General features: G+C 40.8%; 1 protein-coding gene across 6 annotated transcripts in view; it reads right to left on the reverse strand.

Moving 5' to 3' along the window:
- EBF1 (EBF transcription factor 1) overlaps positions 1 to 17,745 on the reverse strand; it is a 409,466-nt gene that overhangs the window by 150,737 nt on the left and 240,984 nt on the right. For all 6 annotated transcript variants that reach the window (XM_044450986.1, XM_044450985.1, XM_044450984.1 and 3 more), the window contains exon 7: positions 14 to 95. In XM_044450986.1, coding sequence (XP_044306921.1) covers positions 14 to 95 — 82 coding nt within the window. The remainder of the gene's footprint in view (positions 1 to 13; positions 96 to 17,745) is intronic.

Here is a 17,745-nt window from a genome sequence, read left to right on the forward strand (position 1 = left end):
AAGTAACACTGACCTGAAATCTCCGCATGTCTCGAGGGTTTCCTGCATTTTTTAGGCAGTTCTGGTTACATTTAAGGAAAAATTTCAAGAAGAATCTGTTGGGAAAGAGATACTGTGTTTAGTATATCTTGATCTTAATGCATCCAATATTTCTTTTGTTTATCCAGCAAATGATATTTTTTAAAATGATTTAAACTAGACAGTGCTATATAAATGATGACAATAGTAATGTCCTAACTCCAGTAGAAGCCAAGATAAGCAAGTGAATCCTTAAAGGGCTGTAATGACAGGCCTGGCAGACAGTAACTGCATCCGAGTTTGCCAACCAGGAGGCCACTACTGAAAAGGCCCCGACCCTTGGTTGTTCTTATACCTGGATACAGCATGAGAGGCTAGTCACAGAGTGCTGGGTGGGTTCATTTGGTTGGAGGCAATGCTTCAAATAATCTGGACCAAACTATAGAAGCCTTTGAAAACTAATACCAACACACATAACACGGTGCTGATGAAAGCCATGTTTATTTGTGTTCTGAATAGGCTGTTAAAAACTTCTGTCCTAAAACAAGCCTAGAAGGGAAGCAAAGATACTGTTTCCATGAGGTCCACTGCCTGGCAACCATAGCTAAAGAATTCCAGAACTGTCAATTCCAAGTTGTCCATCCTGCTACATATAATAACATTGTATGTAACAACTCTGACACATAATGTCTCTGACTCCCATGTCTTGTAATGCACAGGATTACTAAATGTGTTTATGAATTATCAGTACCGGATGACGTTCTATGTGGGATAGTGCTACAGTATCAAGCTATGTTTTAATACACACATGCGCGCGCGCACACACACACACACACAATTTTTTCCCAAAAACCCAAGGTGGCTTACATGGGCATCTTCTCCCCCCCTCCTTTATATTCTCATGTCAACGCCCTCTACGTGGGCTGCCTTAAGGCTCCTCTAGAAGCTGTAGTTAGTGTAGAACGCAGCAGGTTTTTGCACTGTGTACCTTCCTTGTTGAACGAACTGCATCAGCCTACCAGTTTCCGGCTGGCCAAGTTTAAGGTTTTAGTACTTATTTATAAATTATTCCTTTATAAAGCCCTGAAAACTTGCAACCAGGAAACCTGAGACAGCCCCTTCTTCCTTATCAACCTGCACTGAGGTCACTGGAAGCCATTCTCCTGGTACTTCCACACGGACCCCCAGCCCAAGTAGAGCCCTTCAGCAGAAGAGCCTTCAGGGTGAGTGCCCCATTTCTATGGAATTCCCTGCAGGCACCAGCACCCTGCTGTCTCAGCACCTACTGAAGATACCCTTGTTCCAGGAAGGCTTTCCTTGTTGACCAGCCATGGTCTTAATGTCATTTTGTTTTTAATTTCCAGAAATACTGGAAATAAAAATAGATGAATGGATACACAGAAAAGCTTGTGAACCTGGAAATCAGTAACTGGCCCAAAGCCAGGCTATAAGCTTCATGGATGAGTGGGGAATGGAACCTGATCTCCCGAGTTCTAGAGTCTGGTCCCTATGCCATGCAAGGTGAGTTTGAAGCGCTACTACTTTACTCTGATGACACCCTGTACTTTGGTTGCAGTCCACTCCTGCCATGTTGATGCATATTCACAAATGTTAAAATAACCCCTTATAAAAAATTGTACTGTCCTTAAACTACCTTTTAAAAGGAGCGTGAAGACAGACATGGTGGTGGCTGGCAATAACACCAGCAGATGTTAGGCTTCAACTATTTAACTCTAAATCCTAAACCCCCGGAAAGGCCAGAAAGCCAGTACAAATAAATAGAAATATTAATTTATGCCCTAATACGAAATTATGTAAACTAGTATTTTGCCAACTTGATAGAAGTAGTTTGCTCCAATCAAAACAAATGTGTATGGAATTACAGGAGATGTAGGTACATAAATTCTTGCAAAAACTGAAACGCCTCCAATCAGTGATGCGTAGGGAGGAATTTCACTGAGGTCAGCTTCACCAGCACCATTTTCTCTTTTCAATATTGTTGGTAAGAAGTTCTGTCCAACATTAGCAGGCTTCTGCTCATACAAGAGGGCTTGCCCTTCTTTACTCTGCCCTCCCCTTGGTCCCTCCAAATAAGTTTCAGAGGGTCTCCAGAGCAGATTTTGGAAGCTGCAAGGGAAAGGGGATTTGTTTTGCCAGAAGTCTCTATTCCACTGCCAAAGGGTCATAGCCAGATACAGCCCAAGGTTTTTAAGGAAGGAAGCAAGCAATCAAGGAAAATAGCTCATTTAAAAAAAAAATGGATCCAATGTTGTAGGCTGGACTTAAAGATGGAGCCTAGATCTTTAAAAAGTGCAATAGAACTTAGGTATTAGGTAATTAAAACAAATCAGGATTTTACAGATGTAAATAATTGAAACAGATATTAAATCCATTCTGGGGGAAAAACAGCACTGAATTTAGTGAGGATATACTTAATCTCTCAAAGAGACATATAACAAGCTCAGTCAAACAAAAGCATAACAATGTCAGCCATAGGTCCTCACATGTGTTTTCTTTTAAGAAATGTGCCAGCAAGTGAGATTTTCTTTTAGTAAGAACTCCACATTATTAAAGGGTGCAGTCAATTAGTTGTGTTGCTTTTAACTGATTAATTAACCAACTCACTGCTAAAAGAAATATTACAGTACCTCAGTGTAGTTTGCATTCTTAGGGTCATTACTGAATATGGATGCACAGATCAGTACAATCTGAGCTCCTCAAAGTGCTCTGAATTCCAGCTCAGAGGTTCTTCCAGTTCAAATCAGATCGATTTTTTTTTCTTTTTGCATGAATATGTACACAAAGTTTTCATGCATATTTTTCAAATGTATGCATCAATTGTGTGCATTTTTAAATGTACACATTTTTATCCCATTGATAAAGCACATTTGTACTTTTGAAAAGTATGCATGTTAATATGCATTTCTCAATAAACACATTTTCCTCCCATTATTAAGCATGTTGGGCTACATTTATTTTTTAAATGTACAGTTCTTCATGTACATTTTCCAAATGAATTTCTTTGTTCCACAGATTTCACTGCAAGCATGGAAATGTGTGACTGCAAATTGTATTTGGGACTGAATTCATTTCCAGGAAGAACTGAGTAAGTATTGCTCAAAAATAAAATGAAATGAGGGTCTCAAACATCCTTATTACTGAACAGCAGAAATATAATGAATTATTTGAAAACGATCCTGCACACAGAGAACAAAACAGACTGTGAGCTACAACCACAAACTTTCATGTGCAATCAAAAACAGGAATGAATTAAATTTGTTTTTAAAAGCTTAGGTGGTAATTAACAAGTATTTAAGCAAATTAACTGTGCCTATCAAAAGAAAAGAAAAAGACCCTCAGATTTAACTTTGTTCATGAAAGTTGCAAAATGCTTAAATGCAAAATATTTCTACATTGCTGACTGTGCAAGATCAGGGAAGTAGTTCCATGACCCTGACACACTTCTTCAAGAAGAGAGGATGTATTTTACAAGTCAAAGAGATAAAACCTGCAGAAAATGTTTCCCTTGGTGTTTTGCATCAATGGACCATAAAAACTAGAGCACAAGGAACAGTTGGCCATAGATTCTAGACTTCTTCCTTAATGTCAAAACTTACCAAACTTTTTTTTTTCCTTTTAGAATAGCCCATGGGCCAGTCTTGATTAAAGCTGGACCATATAAATTAAATCCCAGCATAAAAAGGGAAAGGTGTTATATATTTGAAATAGCTGTTTCAAATAGCTGTTTTCAAATAAAGCTGCATACAGGCCAATTTATATTGGATATCAGGAATATCTTGGACATCAGTAATTACTTGTACACAAGAAATAAATGCCACTGAAATAAACAGAAACCATGTATTGATCTCCCACATAGTCCCCAAACTATAGAGGGATTCTGAAAATATTGCTGGTTGATTCATTTCGTATCTCAATATTAAAGAGGCAACAGGAACATTAGTTACTAACATAAACCTTTATAAATATAGGCTAATATGCCAACTAATTCTCTCCATCTTGTGGAGAAGGAGAGAAAGGGTGGTTCACTGAAAAAATATTATTATAATAATTTATTATAATAAAACTATTATTATTTTGATCCAATTTTCTTCCACTATCTCCATCTCCTCCCTTTCCTGCACATAAAACATTAGCAAACTCATCTGTAACATACCTACTATGATTCAATTCCAAGTTTCTGCCCTGGAAATAAGGTCAAACCATTGTTCAGGTAGCCACCTTAATCCATCTTACATTACTAATTAGCAAAAGCCAAGCAATTGAACTTTAGCTTGTTAACTGCCCAGAGAGCCTTGGCTATTGCACAACATAAAACAACATAAATAAATAGTCTCAACTAACGTTCTTCTGCAGATTTCAACAGGACAGCCACAATCCATTTAGTTAGGTGGGGTAGTGTTTTTAATTTCAATGAAAAGCACATTTAAAAAACAGAAGGGCGGCTGGCACTCATGCCATCTGATTCCTCTAACCCCTGTGACCTCCTTCCCATGATGGAGAGCTCCCATTCAAGCAGACGCACTCCCACAGGGCCTGCACTGAGAATGGAGAGGTCTCCTATGGCGCCTCCTTAGTCCACAGAGGTCTGTATGCAGCCACACATCATGCCAAGCCTCATCATCCCTGGCTGCAGATGCCAGCCCACACAGCTGAGAAGAGAGTCCAGGGCTTTTCCCTGTGGAGAGAGGACCCCTGTGCTGCCTCTCCTCCCCTCCTACTGTCCCAGGGCCGGGCTGTTTTCATCTCAGAGGAGGGGGTAACAGGAAAGAGCGAGTGGCTACAAGACTGGACTTTCAAGTTTCTTCAGATGGCCAAGGCTTATGAGTTTTTAAAAGGTTTTATTCATTTTCAGGATGAATGAGAGGAGTGAGAAACATTCTTGATTTTTCAGTTCAGCCTTATTGTGAAGCATCTTAATATTTATAAGTGACTATATTAACATATGCATAAAAGCAATGCCCCTTTTTCTTGGAGAGATTGAAACCATATATATTGTTATACACTCACCCTCCTGCCCACCAAAAAAAGGCAAAAGAAAAAAAGAAAAGAAAGGAAAAGATGGGGTAGCAGAGAGTTTAAAAAGAGAGTTTGTTCTATAGAACTCAAGAGAGTCCTAATACCTGTTAGCTTTAAGTTGGTACCAGATGCTCCTTCCCACTATTAATTACACCTTCTAGGGTGTCCTCTTTTTTTACTGGAATACTGATAATATTTATTAAAAACTGAAATGGGACTAGACTTTTAAAAGGCCTTGCTCTGAGTTTTATATTTAAAAAAATATAAATTTACCACCCTTAAGGAAACAAGCTTATACTGGTCTCCTGCATCAAGAAAATAAGATATATAAAAGTGTCCACTGATGTGGGTGTATCCAGTGTATGAACACACACATGCCAATATTAATGGTGCTTCATCACAGGCTAAAACATACTTGCATTTGCTGATTTTAATTCTTCACATGGTAGTTTTTCTTTTAATTCTCTGCAACACCTTGTGATTTGATAATGAAGCAAGGTATATAAATACTTTTAATATGAGAGAGAGAGATGCACATTTAAGTGCACACAGATGTACACAGACATAAAGCAGCCCCGGAACAGCTGAATAGGTGATGGGAAGGGCTATGTTTGTTTACGCTAAGTTACTGTGTTGTCCTATCAAGTGGAGCCTGATAGCCAATAGTCAAGGCTGGCACTAGCTGGGGGGGGGGGGCGTGCGCACACATGCATGGGGGGTGCTTTCCGAGTCTCTGATGCCCAGCTGTGACAGCTTGAATCTGAATGTGTAGAAAGAACTGTCAGCACAAATCCTGGCATCCGAAATCCAGACAACTGCTTGCCACCAAGAGGTGGTTTGTACTTGTGCCAAAATGGATTTTGAGAGACGAGCAAATAGGACATTAATTCTACCAAAGAAAAACGAAATGCGGGTTGGGGGGGGAGTTCAGGATCTTACGCTTTGAGCATGAGCGCTTGATGGTTGTCCTGTCAACAGTTCATCGTTTAGCTCGCCAGCTATGAAGGGCACGGAGATTAGATCTCTCTTGCCCTAAGCTGGCCCTGCAGTGTGGAATGCTGGCAGAATTCTGAGATCACTCTCCTGCCTGCTCAAATGAAAAGCCGGACCATCTGTTCGGAGGCAAAGATTTCCCTGTCAGCTGATGCCTGCTCAGAGCCATCAACAGGCCCTTATGTGGCAAAGCCTCTCAGAAGCCCTTATTCTTTAGGGGAAAGTCTGCTTTGCCCCAGAGACTTGCTGGGGAATTCTTCAGAGTTTTCCTGAATGTAGGAGCCAAGCAGCTGACCACTTTGGCCTACTCTTCACTAAAGGAATAGATTACCAAGAAGGGGAGGTGGGGAAGATAGATGTAATAGTTAAAAATATCTTTGCTCAGAGGCAAGAAGGCATTTTAAACAGCCCATGCAAGTGTAGAAAAGAGTCATCATGTGAGCTGTATAAGGTGTTCATGAATGTCCAGAGATGAGTATGTAATAATTAGTCAGGAAACGTCTTTGCAGAAAAAAAGGAAAGTCCAAAGACACGTTCCTTTCCCTCCATGAAGGGTGGGTTTGTATGTCACACTAAGCCAGCCTGCCACGTTAGGTTGGTTGTTTGCTGAACAACCTCCCATGGTTAACTTGACGGAAAACTGGGCTTAGTGTGAGAAGTTCACCCTCCTTTTGCTCCATAATCCTCCAGTGGGTCTTGGCATGTATCCCCATATTCTTCATCTTGTCTCCCCTCCCCATTCCCTTTCTCCTTTTGTCTTGGAGGAGGGGAAGCCTTGATAAATATCTGCTGGGTTGGGTGTTTTGGCTTGAAAACTGCACAACTGTATGCATTCTGTTGCTGGTGATCACTTTCTGTAAATACACCCTTACAGCAGTCTGACATACGTAGTCTTGTCTGGCTAAGTTCTTTTTTCTCTTTCAGCTGTTAAGGGGGCAATGAAGTAGAATAGATAATGGACAAAGAAAATGACACGGTGAGACTGCATATAGGTAATTAACACAGATATAGCAAGGTCCAGTTACCAAATTATCAATTGAAGAGGACTGGTAAAGTGAGGGGAAAACAGGAAAATGAGGTGCACCAAATATGTGGTGACACAAATTATCTGACTCCTTCTGTGACTGAAAGAACACTCCTGGATACAGCCCGTCATTTACATGGAAAAAGTTTGAGGATAACCATTAATAAAAATTTCTGCCAGAGATGCTTGAAGAATTTGATCTGACCTAATATGTACCTTTCAGACTAATGTATGTAGTCATCCACTGGCTTCTGCATTTCTGAATGTTTAAGCTCAAAAATATATTTAAAAGTTTTTAAATGCACATTTCCTGAGCAAATGGTTAGAACTGAATTTTGAGAGTGAATGTATGATGTACTCAAATGCTAATTTTCATGTGGATTTTTTAAAAAATTGCAGATAAATGCACATATCAGACTTTCAGGTGAACATATGGGAGAGCAGCATGGACCATAAACAGAGTATTTAGTCTATCTCTAAATTCTAGCAGTCACAGTGTGGAGGTTTTGGGAAACTCCTCCAGTTGACACATAGTCAGTCAATTTTTTTAACGTCTTTGCTGTTTCACAGAACAGCAACATTGTCAATACTAGAGCCAAGAAAATGTAACAGTTCCTTTTTTTATGTAGTCTTTTTCCACTGATTTCATTCCATAATCATCATTCGCTAATCTACAACAATCAGTTTTGAAAGATATAAACAAAGTTCTAACATCAACTAATGTAGAGATGAGCATCATTAATAAAATTAGATAGAGTTAGATTCCAGTAAATTTATGTTCAATTAGAGAACAATTCTAGAAAATTGCACCTCTAAAAAAAATTATCCCTCTTGAAAGGAAAACTCTAGGTGTAGAATGTGATACAATGCAGTCTCCAGAATTCTAAAATAACACAGACACAAGTGACAAAGAGAAGGATGTATCCTGCCATAAGGTAATTAAGTTGCAATCCTATACCTATTTACCTGGGAGTAAAGCCCATTGAGCATTGTGAGATTTCTAAGTAAACATATATAGGATCATACTGTACATGAGGACTCCAGCTTTGATGATAAACTAAGCCTTAGCAAACTCCCAATTCCACCAAATACCTCTGAACTACAAACGTCCTAGTTTCAAAGGGCAGTACTACTGGAGGCCAAGAGGCTGATTTGAAGAAAAAAAAAAATAGCTTGAGCAGGGACCAGATATTGATCAACGGACCTGCGACCTCTTGACCCTTACAGTTAATGAGAAAGTGGCCTTCATGAGAAGTGAGAGCTGGGATGAGTTTGAAGGTATTTGGCAGGGCCCCTTTGACCTCACTGGTTATCGAGAAGGTTTGTGGGGCCTCTGTTTACCTGGTGCAGCTGATGAGAGAATCGCTGAAACTTTTCCAGCCATTTTCCCTTTCCCTGCCTGCTCTTGACTTGGCTATGCCATTCTTCTAACTTCCTTGCCCATGTTGCACATGCCTAAATGCACTTTAGGTATGCTGGGCATCGGGGTGGGGTGGGGGGGCGTGAGAGGCACTTAAGGGGAACTCATGGTCATCTGAGAAAGAATTGGATGCCTTGAGGGATAGAATTACCATTAATACAGGCCAAATGCTTGGGGACACAGACTGTGCTATTTCATTTTCAAGAAACAATGTGAACTGAACAAGGACTAGATTAAGATTTCAAAGAGAGTATTTCTGTTTCACATGCATCTTTCTGTTTTGGTCTTTTGTAAGCAATAGGCTGGAGTTGTGATGACTCTGCTTAAAAGTGGGGCACTGGGCGTATTGTGTTCCTTCCATTTCTTTAATCACACTGCTGTAATCTCAGCCACACACATCCAGGGCATAAACAACCACAGACACGGGTAATGTAGAAGAACAATTTCCACAGGGAAAATAGTAAATATGTAAATGAGCAATGGGAAGTGATTGAGGGCTGCCTCCTGGGATCCAGACTCAGGAAACATGGCAGCTTGGGAGGAGCAATTTTCACTCTGAGATACGGGGCTTAGTGCAAGTAGCATCTGTTTTCAGTGCCAGGGCTCAGCCCCTGGAACAATGAAGAACGGCATCTACAAGTGCAAATTGTATTTCCTTCCCTAAACAGAGTTGCCATGTCTCAAGCATGAAGGAGAGTCTTTCTTGACCACTTTTAAATTGATCAGTGTGGAGAAGAAACAGCACCAGTGAAACCTGACAAACTCTCTTTACCACATCCAGCGCCAGACCTACCCAAGAAAGATCTAACTTATTTCAGGCAGCCCCATAATGAAAGATAAGTGAGGGCAGGAATTGGTGTCTGAATGGTGCCTCCACTTTTTAATGTGTTCAACATGGGGAGGGGCACCCTTTCAGTTCTGCTCCAGGCAACAAAATGCATTAGGCAACACTTATTATCAGAGGCTCAGAATTGGGAAGACTGTGAACCCTCTCAGTGTAATTAATTTCCTTGTGATCAGCCTCTCCTGAAAATGTGATATAGGCCCAACCACACATTTGATGTGCTGGCAAGTCAGAATATGCTGGACCGAAGGTAGAGCCCTAGTCTCCTCCAACTGCTGCTCATCAGATCACAATTTCATCAACTGAAATTGATACATGAAGAACTTGAAGGGGTTAAAAATACAGCAGGACCATTTCCTTTGCCACTGTCTCAATATCTGCAGAGGAGGGAAATTAGTTGGAAAGGCAAGGTCTACATTCCTGCTATGAAGAAAAGCACATGTGTTTCTAATACATTGGAGAAAGTGTTTGAAAACTACTCATCAATGCAAAAATACGACAGCGGAAAGGCTGCCAAAGTCAAAGAAACCTGTGTCATTTCAACAGTGCAAGTGTCAGCTGGAAAAGCAAAACTGTTTGGAGTAAAAGGTAATCTACAGGACCACCTATTCAGCTTGAGGAACACTACTGAGGAAAACAATCCTGGATTTCGAGGAATATTCTCATGGAGAATCTGTGTCCGGCAACATTTGCAAATTAGTACCTCACTCACCCTAAGGAATGTTTGCTCCTTTAGAACAAGAGGAAGAAGTGATCTGTGTGTAAAAATGGAGAGAAGTACTTTGTGTTTTAAGTTGGGAGCTACTTAAGGATAAATTTTACATTCCACCTAAGGCTTTAAGCAGTCAGAATGAACTCCAGATGGCACATCAGCAAGGGGCAGCAAGATGTGGGGAGGAAAACAGGAGGGAATCTCAAGCAAAAAAGGATGCTGTAAGTGACCGTTCCTTGAATCACTACTTGCGAGGATGATCAAAGTCACACTTGCTTTTCTCTAAGGTCCTGGTCAAATCAGAAATTAATGGGTGGCTAGATGTGTGACAGCTTACTACTATTCTGATAATACAGCACGGCAGCCCTCCTCAACCTGGTACTCTCCAGATGTTTTTGTCTACAACTACCTTTGACTATGCTGACTAGGGCTGATGAAGTTCAAGTCTGAAACATCTGGAGAGCACCAGGTCAGGGAAGGCCAGTCCATGAGATCACAAATCTGTATACTTCTTGTTTCTGAAAAAAGAAGTGCTTGACTTTTCACAGCTTTTCAGAATAAAATTATCCAATGCATCTTGTTCCATGCAGGCTATTCACCTGTTTAATGGTCATTGGTTGAAGTAATTTGAATGCTGCCAAGTACCAGAGAAATACATTTCAAAATGGGATAAAAATAATCTGTCAGTCCCTTTTAAGTCAGCTTCCAGTATTGCAAACATTTTTAATTGAAGCATTAATATCTACAGGCTTGGGATCTTCCATGCCTATTTCCAAAAGTTCAACAGAAGGTTTATACAGATATTCATTAGCTTGAAGTTGTACATGGAAATTTACTCACAGATTCACAGTTGGCATGTGCCTGTTTTTTGAATCATTAATCAGAATTGACTACCCTTTGTGAGTGGCAACAAGAAAAAAAATATTCAGAGCAGAAGTTGCACAGCACAAGGCCTACAAACTATTCATTGGCCTTAACAAAACCAAACAGAGATCTGTTTTACAGCCTGATCCTATGCATGCTTTCAGATTTCAGTGAAAATTTGCCTTGTCCAGGCATAACACTGTCAGTCCAATAAGCAACGGATTTGGCCCAGGAATGAGCTATGTGTCCTCTCTTTACAAGGCCAGCTTCTCTGCTGAAATAGTGGTTTGCTTAAAATACTTTCCCATTAATATCAGTGGGAAAACTTGTTTGATTCTTGCTTACTAATCAGGATGTGAAGCTAGATTGGTAAAAAGGGATTTAGTCATAGTTTCCAGATTCAGATGAAACAGGAAACTGAAGTTTAAACAAGCCACAATCTTAGTGCTAAAGCAAATACCAAAGGGAAAGAGTGAGGAGGGAGCTGATGGGCACATAAGCTTGTTCTCAGCCCAATAAACCATGGTTTATTATCTCAGCATTGTTATAGCTACACCAAGATACATTTTATTCTTAATAGTGAGTATGTGTGCATAGAATTTCAACTCAGAGCACTTAGAGAACCCTTGGGCCAATATAGTGGAATATAAGTTTAATAATAAATAAATCTTCAGACTGTGACCCAAAACATATTTTCTTTCAACTGAAAATGGCATTTCCTCCTTACTTACTTACTCAAACAGCTTACTTACTATAATGAACTTCCCATTTCTCCTATGCAAGCCAACGAGTATTAATGACATCTATGGAATGGAACAGTTTAATTCCTTATAGGAGGCTGCAAAGATGCAAAAGTGCAACTCCTTCCCTACTGACATTAGTTATATATAGTTGCAGAATAGGAACACTGGGAGCAATTTCTGCACAGGCAACGGGAGGGGGAAATGGACATGTGTGCATCAGACTTCTCCTGGCAATGGGAGGCACCTCATCAATGGGCTATGCAATTTCAGTGGGCTATGGCAGTACCAGAACCGGAGGCTATTTCCTTGTAAGCAGTCAAAACAAGCCTGGAGAGGTCAATACAAGAGCAGACAAGGCCGGAAAGTAATGTGAATCAAGACAAGAACAGAGAGCGGGAAGCAAGCATGGACTGACAGAGACACCAGGCAGACAGCTGCTGAAAACAGAAAGTCAGTACCAACAGGGAACAGATATGAGCAGTAACCAATTATGCAAAAAATGGGAATGGGGCAGGCAAGGGGCTCATGGGGCTTGTGCGCATGTCTGGGGATTCCTGATCTGTAAGGGAGCTGCAAAGCAAAAGCAAGAAAGGTTGTAACCTAGCTCTTAGGACCTTAGCCTGAGATTTCCTCTAGTGCAACCTCCTGATGGGCAGGTGCAAGCTTTGCTCCCATTTCAGAGGTTGCCTAGATGAAGCCCAGTACTCTCGAGGCCTTTCCTGATTAAACTTTGTACTATGGGAACTACTTCCATACTTCTCAACGGTGGTCTGCTTGCTCAGTCATGCATGAGACACTGAGCTGGCTAATGGGGTAAGTGTCATGAACTGGAGTTCCTCCTTTTGCACATTCAAAGCCAGAGACCTTTCTTGCAAGACATGCTTTGCTGAACAAAACATTTTCCAGAAGCACGGACACCCAGAAAGAATCTCTGAGCATGCACAGAGCAGTTTATTGAACCCAATCTAGTGTTCACCTCCAAGCACGCCTCCTCCCTGTATGGCAATCCTCTAATTGGGCCAACCTGCTTTGCTGAGGTTGATCATGGGGTCGAGAGCCACGTCTGTCTCTGAGAAACTCTCCTGTTCGAGCCCGCTCCTGCTAACTGTACGTCTTCGTTATTCTCAGAGGCTGCCCGCACACCTGGGGAGCCTGGCCTTGAGATAAGCGCCTCTGCTTCTCTCATGTCAACATCTGGAATTGGTGCACACTCCATGTTCTTCCTCCCCCTCCCCCTTCCTCCTTGTCCTTTAAATTCCAATCAGCAGCCTTGAGATTGTGGGCCAAGAGTGAGTCTTTCTCACTCCCAGCAATAAGGGTGGATGAGAACTCCAAAGGTCCTCTCCTCCAAAGGTAGAGGAGAAATAATCTCTGTGCTTTGTACACTATCCTATTGCTAGGGTCTGGTGTCTGACAGGCCATCTACAGGAGAGGATGATAAATATTTCTCAAATTAATACTTCAGTTTATTTTTATTATTATTATGTTATTATTATTTTTTTACACTGGAGAGTCAATGTAGTATAATGGGTAGAGTGTTGGACTGGGATCTGGGTGATCTGGGCTACTTGGCTACAAAATTCATTGGGTGACTTTGAGCCAGTCGCTGATCTCAGCCTAACCTACCTCACAGTGTTGTCGTGATGATAAGATTGAGAGGAGGAAGAGGATTGTGTAAGCTGCTCTGAGTTCCTTGAAGTAGAAAAGGCAGGATATAAATATAATAAATAAATACATTTGCAAGGAAGCTATTGAAGCTGGAATATGTGCATTGTGTTTGTTTAACAATTGGTATGCAGACTGAACCCATTGCTCAGACTAATAAAATGGCTCTAAAGAGATAAGCATGTATACTCCTGGAAGTACTAATTGACTAATGAATTAGGTTAATGGCCACAGCAGCAACTGATGTGCTCACTTCAGCAGGTCTGCAAGAAAAAACTGGGGACCTGCCTTCCCAGTGTCTTTTAACTGACTACCACTTAGGACATATGCCTCATTTATCCAGTAGACAACATGGTCTTGGATGAAAGAGATAAGAACAGATCAGCATACCTTATTTTACAAACTTTCTCCTGAAGGCCACGATTGGCTTCAGTGCATATAAATATTTGTTTCAGCCGGGCAAATAGTTGGAAGAATTCACCTAATCGCTGAAGCAGAAGCTAGTCTTGCCAAGAGGCAGCCTTCAACTACTCACAGCTGTTTTACCAAAGTTTTCAAGTTGCTTTTCTATCGGCCTCAGTGTGCTCTGTGCACTGGAGCAGAGCACATCAATTTTTAATCTTGCAGTCTCTCACATAACTTCCTCAGCTCCCAACTTTCAAGAGTTGCAAGAATTTCACAGAAATTCGGACCATTTCAAAAAATGTGCCAGGATTATATCATTATTCCCTTCTAAGCAGACAAGATTCCCACAGAAAAGCTTGGGTTTGTCAGTGGAAAAGAGATTACATAACATGCAAAACTGCACACAAAGGCGGAATGTTACAAAAGAAGACACAGAAAAAGTGCAGAGGTGAGACAGATACTTTGTTTTCCTCTATTTCAATCCTGCTTCCCATAGTCTAATTTTACAGTGATTTTCTATTCAAGAGGTGACATTTGATTTCATGGAGCAGCCAGTGGGCTGGGTTTGTAGAAAGAACGTTTTTCTTCCATTTGCAGTATCTACATGTTGGACTAGAAATTCTCTTAGTCATGGAAGCCCTCTGGAAAGGCTTTGTGGGAGGGACAAGCGACAGCCGTAGGAAGGAGAAATCAAGCCTAGTACTGTGAAAAATCAAATACAATATCATTACTTTTGACATTGTCCTTAGTCCTTAGTGATAAGTCAGGCCAGATGCATAAATCAGCACTGCACAAAACCCTGCTTAAAGCCTCTCATTTCCACAGATCCAACCATGATCTAAGGCAGCCTTTTGCTGGTCAGTTTCTTTGCGAAGAATTGTGATTTGAAGATTTGTGATTTGCTGAAAACATTCTCCAGGTGGGAAACAGGCAAGCACTTGCCCAAAACACACAGTAGAAAACTGTAAGGATGGACAAATCAGTCAGTTTTCCCCACATTCAATTATTTTTAAAAGCTCAAGTTCTTGCTGTCCCAAGCATGAAGACAGTTTTGAATTTGGATGAATTCTTATCAAAATATAACTATGACAACTTCCTTTCATTTGCACTGTCCAAATTCAATACATACAGCTACTGCCAACATGAAGAGGTATGTGTTCTTTGTACCTGCCAGCCATAGCTGCTAAAGATGAGACTGCCAGAAAAAAGTTAGCAATCCTAATTCAGCACTAATATGATTGAATACACTGCAGTGTTTAGGAACTCTATATACTTAGTCCTAGGCCTAGACGGATGATCAGTTTTGGTTTTAACCCCCTTCTAATATTGTTGCCTTTAAAAAAAAAATCAAATCCTTTCTTTTTAAATTTCAGGTTCAGAATAGGTCAATTCTGGTAAAACATAACAAACATTAACTAACCCATCCTTAGAGAAGGGGAATATTTTGTATAATCAAGGAATACGAGTACAATACTCACTTGGGACTAAATCTACTTTACACAGTGATGCTCAGCTCAGAATTTATACTCTTCTTTCCACAATGATACAGGCAAGATTACTGCTTCTTGCCTTTCTGTACTTTAGCAGCAACAATTCAAGCAACCATTTCTTTCTCAAGCTTTGTAATCCCTGCTCTTTAGGAACCTCAGAGTCATTGCTTTAGCAGAGTTAGTGACAACCCACTCCAGAATTAGAGTACTTTATTATCACATTAGTACGAGGGAAAGTCACATAATTAACAGAATTTATCCTCATTTATTCAGTAAAAGCACTAATATTCAATCAATCTGCCTGTGTCTAATTACTTTCACTTACACTATTCTTTTTTCTTACTTGACCCTTCAAGTACTAGAGTATAGAAATGCATGAAGCTTCCTTTTTAATTCCACTTACTAGATGCTATTCATCCAAGTAAGCATAAAAACAGCACTGGGTCTGTCACAGTTCACAAGCTGCCACCGAGTTAGCAGCCGTGCCGGCATTACATTTTTGCTAGCAGAACTTCTTTTAAGTGATGACATATAACAGAATTACCATCAACTGCAATGTGACACTAATGTCCAAGCGCCTGCTATCTCTGGCTAAACCTCACTTACAGTAGCCTGAGTGGCTGAGAACATCAGGAGCACTTAAGGCTGGATTTGCACATGGAGCAGAACTGGGTGGGAACATGATGGGAGAGTCCTGAAGTGCTGAACTTCAGTGCACCACTTCTGTGTAGAACAGGATTAGTCTGCTTGTGTCCTTCCAGATGTTTGGGTCCACATGTTCCTTCATCACTGGCTATGCTGGAAGGCCAGAAGTTGTGCACCCTAATGTAAAAGAATGGCTAAAAGTGAGCAATCCCAACTGAAAGTAAAAACTAGCTGAGCAAGGCCAAGGCAAGGGCTTCTAGTGGATGTGATAGTCTTCTATTTGCAGAATATCATATTTATATATGGGAATACTACAATTTTATATGCAACCTGCAGCCTGAAGTGGTACTACTCCAGGGCTCATTCAAATGCACCTGCGAACTCATAGGCCCTTAAACAAAACAACATGCTTGGCAGAACCAGATTACAGAAATGCCTACCTTCCCTTGGCCCACAGGCCTTTGTCACCTGTAACACCAAACTGCACTTCTAGCTGAAGGGTCCATGGATTAACATATTGGGTGTTGTACATTTCTTTTATTGTTGTGTTTTTAATTGTATTTGTTTTATGAAATATTATGAAAAATACATTCTGGGTGAGACTCCGGCATCTTCACTGGAATGGTTTACATAGAGGCCTGAGGTTAATTCAAGTAGTTCATGTAACTATTTCCTATACTTGGTCTCTTCAGACTGCAAGCAGGCATCACATACTTTAATTCTTGTTCAGTACTAAACAAACCATATTGATAGAAAAAAATCAATTTCGGATAAGATGATTTCCTGATTTTTGACATGCTAGCTGAATTTTTTGAATGTAAGGAATGGCTACCTTTATCATGTGCTTTTTCTACATATTTGAACCAGTGTTCCCATCAAAAAACTTTCATCATCTCTCTTTCAAAATGTTAACTCTTTTGAATAATGCCAATTTATAAATCCACCTTGCATTTACCCAGCAATAAATGGCAATCATTTTATTTCTAAAACCGTTGAGGTATCCCTTTCAATTAAGCATGCAGCTTGACTTCTTCCTGGCCTCACTGTTGGGAGGTTGTCCCTCCTCTCTCTCAAATCACCAAGCAACATTTCTTTATGCTGCAACCTTCTGGTTCCCCAGAATTCTGGGTCTTACAGTCATGCTATGTACCTCTCTCTCCAGCTGCACTGCATTTTTCCATAGACAGGCCTATTTCCCCATCTATCTGCCCATTTTACCTTCATTATGAGCCTCCCAGAGAGCCCTTGGGCCATGGGGCAGCATACAAATGTAATAGATGATAGATAGATAGATAGATAGATAGATAGATAGATAGATAGATAGATAGCTTTTCAGAGGAGGGTAGCTTGTATCCTTGTCTCTCCAAAGAAAATACCCCCTTCAAGCACCAAGGCTGCTTTCGTGACCTCAGAGAACAGCTAGTACACCACTTCCCATGTTGGCTCTGATGGGGAGCAGGTCAATGCCCCAATTCCTGTTCCAAGGGCAGAGCGCTGTCTCCAAGCTTGGACTGGGGAATTAGAACTATCCACTGGTCCCTCAGATACTGTCTAGAGGCTACAGGATTGCAGAACTCAGATGCAATGTAAGTTACCCCACTAATATAGCTGAATACAGGATAAACAGAGAGAGAAAAAGGCAGGGAATGGCTGAGGAAGAGCAAGCAAAGCCATCTGAGTACCTTGTATCAGCCCAAAGGAAGGCTCTAACACAGTAGCAAACTGTGACTCACTGCTCTGAGACTCAGGTTGAGCCATACTGTTGGCATAGAGGAGCAACATGCCAGAAGCTTTCATTCGTTAGGTTCAGATCTTCACTGACAAGCAGACTGCCAAACAGGTTACCAAAGCAGAACCATTCACAATTCACAAACCACCGAATCTA

This window comes from Varanus komodoensis, unplaced genomic scaffold (assembly GCF_004798865.1).
Source record: "Varanus komodoensis strain SLA01 unplaced genomic scaffold, ASM479886v1 scaffold6_1, whole genome shotgun sequence".
Classification (NCBI taxonomy): Eukaryota; Metazoa; Chordata; class Lepidosauria; order Squamata; family Varanidae; genus Varanus; species Varanus komodoensis.